This window comes from Esox lucius, chromosome 11 (genome assembly GCF_011004845.1).
Source record: "Esox lucius isolate fEsoLuc1 chromosome 11, fEsoLuc1.pri, whole genome shotgun sequence".
Taxonomy (NCBI): domain Eukaryota; kingdom Metazoa; phylum Chordata; class Actinopteri; order Esociformes; family Esocidae; genus Esox; species Esox lucius.
Window position 1 is genome coordinate 1,253,120 of NC_047579.1, and position 6,000 is coordinate 1,259,119.

The following is a 6,000-nucleotide window of genomic DNA, read 5'->3' on the forward strand; positions in this document are numbered from 1 at the left end:
AGTGCGCGCACACTCTCTCCGTCTGTCTGCTAGTCGCACTCTCGCTGTCATAGGCTATACAGAGACCATTCTCAGACAGATAAGACAACGCATATTTTAAACCAGGGAGAAATAGGATAGAAGGCCTGTGTGTATTTGAGACTGGAGTGAAATTGAAAATAGAAATTAAGATATGTTGCGATAGATGGTAGCTTTGTCCAGACAATGATAAATGGTAGCTTACTGAATAAATATTTACAGCCCATTCACATTTTGTGCTCTGCGGCTGTGTACGTGTTTGAAACAATATTGTGCCCCTGTAAACGTATTTATAGCCTGTTTTATTACATAATCTTTCTATATATGTATACGATATGCTTTATATATGTATAACATATACATTATAAACACACGTTGTTTATTGTACTTATGTAAAGTAATAGTGTAAAGGAAATATGGACACATTTACACAAAGCATTTTCTTACACGTACATATATAAAAACAATTTAATAAGAAAGATGTATAAATATAAACTTGGGTTTAAAAAAATCTGTCATGAACTAATACATGTAGATTTAGAAAAAACTAAACAAGACTAACATTAGCCAAAATGTTTAACTACAGCACCAACTATAGTTATACATCAACCTCATCATAATTCAAGGTATTACCTTTTATTTTCACAGGTATCATCTTAAAGCAAAGCATTTTATTTATAATAGTAGATACCTGGACAAAATTGGAAGTCTCTGAAATGAAACTGGCTTTTTAGCAAACACATTTTAAGTAAACGCTCCTTAAACCTCTAAAACAATAAAGTGACACTTCCCTATACCTAGAATCAAACTGGGTAGCTAAAACTAGCATACATGCGTTAACCATCCCTCCTACAGTAGGATCCCCAGAGCCCAATGACTGTATACAGTTTAGATTGCAATTAATGATAGGACTTATTTACATTACGCTACATGTTCCGAGACATCAAAAAAGACACTAATATTAAAGACACAAAGTCATTAAAAAATATCCTCTTCTTTTCACTCAGTATTCACTGTAATCTCAGTGCTTTCAGCTGGGGCAGAAGCCTCTGGGGCGGAAGCCTCTGAATCCACCCCTCTGGGGGATGGAAAGGTGAGAGTGAAAAAGAAAGAAAAGTATTAAGATAATACAGCAGTTTAAGAAATAAATAATAGACAGAAATTCATACTAGAGAGGGTAGAATACATTCACAAACGTTAGACTGAGGTGGAACAGACCAAAATACACAACAATATGTGAACACTGGTCTACCCTGAGTAAGGGGGTGGTAGAGCATCATGCTGCCCTCTGCGGTTCAAGACTTCATTGTAGGAAGGCAATCCTGGGGTAGCAATTGCAGAGAGAGGCACTGTCTCAGGGGCTGGCAGGGCATCCACAGGCATCCTCATTGGACCACTGAAACAGTCATACCTTATGCTTCAATTGCGCAACCAATACAAAACAGAAAATAACCTAGGTGCTTATTTTTTAAATATAAATTAAATGGTTGACATGGTAAATCACTGACAGCTGTGGCATATGTAAGCAATAAGGCATGAAGAGGTGTAGTATATGGCCATTATACCATAGCTAAGAGCTGTTCTCAGGCACAATGCATCACAATAACACCCCCCTCATGTCTTATTGCTTAAGTATACTGCGGATATGAAATCACAACAAAAAATCTGAAAACTGTGTAATACGAAAATGAAGAACCTGGTGGAACATCTCAGAACTATTAGCTTAACTGGCAACAGGTCAGTGAAATGATAAAAAGAGTCAGAAGTAAATATGGGGAGGGGTTCACCACTCTGTGAAAGACTTTGGGGGCAAATAGTGAAACAATTTAAGAATAACATTTCTCAATGTAAAATTGCAAAGAGTTTGGGGATCTCATAATCTACGGTACATAAAATCATTAGAAGATTCAGAGAATCTGGAGAAAATCGCTGCACGCAAGGGACAAGGCCCGAAAACCAATACTGGATGGTTGTGATCTTCGGGCCCTCAGGCGGCGCTGCATTAAAAACAGACACAATTCTCTAGTGGAAATCATTGCTTGGGCTAAAGAACACTTCCGAAAACCATTGTCTGTACTCACAGTACGTCACTGCATCCACAAATCCAAGTTAAACTCTACCAAGCAAAGAAGAAACCAGATATAAACAAGTTTCTTAAATGTGCTCGGGCCCACGCTCATTTAAGATGGACTGAGGCAAAGTGGAAAACTGTCCTGTGGTCTGACAAATCAAAATTATTTTGGGGAATCATGAACGTTGTGTCCTCTGGGTTAAAATGGAAAGGGACCATTCAGCTTGTTATCAGTGCACAGTTCAAAAGCCAACATCCGTGATGGAATGGGTGTGCATTAGTGAATCTGTGAAGGCACCATTAATTCTGAACAATATATACAGTTATATACGTATACGTCTTTTTCAGGGAACTCGCCAAAACACATTCTGTACATATTACAACAGCATGGCTCTGTAGTAAAAGAGTCTGGGTGTTAAACTGGCCTGCATGCTGTCCAGACCTGTCACCCATTAAAAACATTTGGCGCATTATGAAACAAGAAATACAACAAAGGAGTCCCCGAACTGTTGAGCAGTTGAAATCCTATATCAAGCAAGAATGGTAAAACATTTCACTTTCAAAACTACAGCAGTTGGTCTCCTCAGTTCCCAAACACTTACAGAGTATTGTTAAAAGAAGAGGTGATGTAAACATGCCCCTGTCCCAACTTTTTTGTTGCTGGAATCAAATTCAAAATGAGCATGTATTTCTCCAAAAAACAATAACTCAGTTTCAACATTTGATATTTTGTCTTTGTACTTTTTTCAATTAAATTTAGGGATAGACATCATTGCATTATGTTTTTATTTGCATTTTATGCAGCGTTCCAACTTTTTTGAAAACAGGGTTGTAAGATTACCAGTGATACCACTAAGGTGACCAGATTTCAAGTGTAGTATTGTTAGATTCACCTGAATGGGAGGCACTCTTGATGTTGTAACGGGAATGTGGTGCAGTGCAACACTTTCTGGACATGTGGATGCTTTGTCATAGCAAACCCCAGAAAACAGGGGCTTCCCTGTCACCATAACATAAGGCTTGCCTTATCTGTCACTTGCTAAATGAAGTCACGCTGCTCTGCAAGTACCTATTCCTCTATTGTACTAATGCCCCACATAGGCTTCAAACCAGTGGACCTCAACTTCTAAACATATGACTGCTCTTCCCCAAGGATCTTAACTGTTGTGTGACAGAAAAATTATGATGAGTGGCACAAATGTGGACACTTAAGACTGACAATTTAGTTTATGGACTCTGTTAGAGAGCAACTTTTTCATACTGTCCCCACATGGGAATCAAACCCACAACCCTTCTGCTTTTTTCTTTACGGAAATCTCTATTAAGTATCCCAGCTCATTCATATTTTCAAAATATTATCTTAACCACATGTTCTGGTTTTGGCCCAATCGAACGGTTATGGGACCAATTAGATGAAACCCATCCATTTCAGGTAGTATTCAAAATGTTTCAATTATTTTGTGACTTAGAAATAGTCTTGCAAGTACTTGGATCCAGAATTGCTGAGAGAGAAGAGCAAAGACACATACACACTCAGCCTTACCTGCTTGCCCTCATGCCTCTTTTCTTGGATTTGTAACAGTAGCAAAATAGCACTGCGATTATGACTGCAGACACTAGAGCAGCCAAGATCCCTGCCACTAGACCTGCCACATCCATTCGTGGTGCTGAGCCTAAACACAATAAAAATACATTTGCAGTTATATTAGGGCAACAGATAATGAACAGTGAGAGCAACCTCACCAGTAATCAAAGAGGTTTCTAGATCAAATCCCTAAACAAGCAAAGTAAAAAAATATATAATATTAAAACCTGTCCTTTACCGGACAGTCATTCCTAATTACGGATGTTAATTGTTCTGAATAAGAGTGCCTACTAAATTTTCCAAGAAAGGTTACAGTCTGCAATTTTAACCATCAACACTAGTTTCATCCATCAAGAAAAATTATAACAGTGGGGACCAAGTAAATAAAAATATTAACATTGTGTAAATTTACATAAAGCCAAAATAGGTCTTACCTTGCTGGGTATATTTGGCCCAAAAGTCATTCTGTGGAAATAGAAAATATACTGTATTATTAAATGAATTAATAATACAGAAGCTTACAGTTTACTTAATGTGGGTAAATAATAAAGTACTAATAAACCTGAGTTCCCTCACCGTTTTAGCTGTGTCCTCAAACACTTCCCTTGCCTCCTCATAGTTGCACACCTCCTCAATGCACTCCCTCTCCAGGTTTCCTGGTGTCACCAGCTCAAAGTCCCAGTGGTTCCAAAGCAGTGAGCGAGACAGGTACGAGGAGGCATACTGATCCTCCAGGAATACTTGAGCCAAAAGATCAAGAGAAAAAGGCAATAAGACAAAGACAAACAGGTGATATGACTGTGAAAGGATATTTATAAGCTTTAGACAGAAGTTGATATAATCCCAAGAGTTGAAGATAAACAAAGCCTCATTCTTCTAGCTGTCATTGACCAGAAGTCTGATTAGGACAAAAAAAAGTAAATTAGTACTGAATGGATAACCTCACAATTAGAAATAGAAATAATGAAGTAAAATAGTTTATTGCCTTACATGACCATGAATGATAAAGCAAAAGGAGTGGGTAAATCGCCCATAAAATAGATTTAAATAAATGTACATATTGGACAGAGATACATTCCTTCCCCTCAGCATTACTGCTTACTTGCACAGCTGAGTTTCAAACAATGTAGAATTGTTTACCTTCATTGTGGTTGTGGGCAATTCTGGCCCAAGCCAGGGGTAGCAGCGATAGGATGCCAATACATTTCTCTGCAAAACCTTGCATTTCTCAAGCTAGAGAAACAACTGCAACGACATGTATTGCTCAAAATAAATACACCATATTTAACACATCATTCAGTGACTGGTGGGAAAAAAAACATCAAAAGGTAATATAAAGAAACTCCTGCATTTTCTTTGACTTTGTCGCCATCTATGGGCATGGATTAAAATGGAACAAAAACTTGCGAACTTGGCGATTTTTTAACAGTATAATCATATGCAAATAGCCATGGTAGCTTATCAACATTGTAAGTAACTATCCTAGGTAGGCCTACTGTCTAGGAATATTTTGTTTGAAAATGTTTATTCGGTTGTTGGCCATTTTGATGTAAAACAACTTTTCGTATAACCAAATTCGAACAAACAAGGAAATTTACCTTACCCTGTCATCGATGTTTTCGCTGACAAACTTGTGAAATATTATAATCCTCGAATTTTAAGTCACTCAACCTGCGTCTTTAACTCTCAACTTAAACAACCACTGATAATATACTATTTTAATTGGGGTTCACTACATTTCTGCTAAAATACGAACCATAATCCCCCTGTTTTCCTCACAGACAAACACCCTTCCCAAAACATGACTTACCTGTTGAACCGCATACCTTTTTGACCGGAGGAGTTGGGACTATGATAGTAGAAAGGGGGCGTTTCCTTACTGAGTTTGTTTAAGAGCTGTGGGTTTGCTTTCTCTCAGGGTGAACCCTGACACGTTTTCTGGAGTTTGGCACTATATATTCTACTGTATTATTGTAAGTATTGTTTTTGAATTACATTTAGTAAGACAGGGGGATCAACATCCAAATACATTTTTTACGTTTTAAACAGGATATTGGGTACACACGTCCATTAGGAAACAATTGCAGTCAAAAACATTTACTAGGTTACAAAGTAAATCTATATTTGTATGTATTCCACTATAAACACATTGATTCAATAATGTGTTATAGCCTTGGGTTGAATGTGGATTTACTACAGGATTAATTACAGAGAGTAGCACAATATCAAATTCCATTCTGATTTTGGTTTTCTCTTTTACCATCAAACCTTTGTGGGAGTGGAAGATCATAACTCTGTATGACAGAATCCGAGGTCGCACATTCCA

At 37.6% G+C, this 6,000-nt stretch overlaps 1 protein-coding gene across 3 annotated transcripts; it reads right to left on the reverse strand.

Annotated features, from left to right (window-relative positions):
* Nucleotides 1–499: 499 nt before the first annotated feature.
* On the reverse strand, nucleotides 500–5,595 carry prrg2 (proline rich Gla (G-carboxyglutamic acid) 2). 3 transcript variants are annotated; one of them, XM_010902257.3, is made up of 7 exons: nucleotides 5,485–5,595; nucleotides 4,815–4,919; nucleotides 4,251–4,414; nucleotides 4,109–4,139; nucleotides 3,633–3,762; nucleotides 1,271–1,414; nucleotides 500–1,096 (listed from the first exon to the last, which is right to left on the reverse strand). In XM_010902257.3, the coding sequence occupies exons 2-7, from the start codon at nucleotides 4,897–4,899 to the stop codon at nucleotides 1,018–1,020; spliced, it is 633 nt and encodes a 210-aa protein (XP_010900559.2). In that variant the 5' UTR covers nucleotides 4,900–4,919; nucleotides 5,485–5,595; the 3' UTR covers nucleotides 500–1,017. The 3 variants fall into 3 exon arrangements, with proteins under 3 accessions (XP_010900559.2, XP_010900558.2, XP_010900560.2); XM_010902256.3 differs by lacking the exon at nucleotides 5,485–5,595 and adding an exon at nucleotides 5,278–5,478; XM_010902258.3 differs by lacking the exon at nucleotides 5,485–5,595 and adding an exon at nucleotides 5,273–5,478.
* Nucleotides 5,596–6,000: the final 405 nt, after the last annotated feature.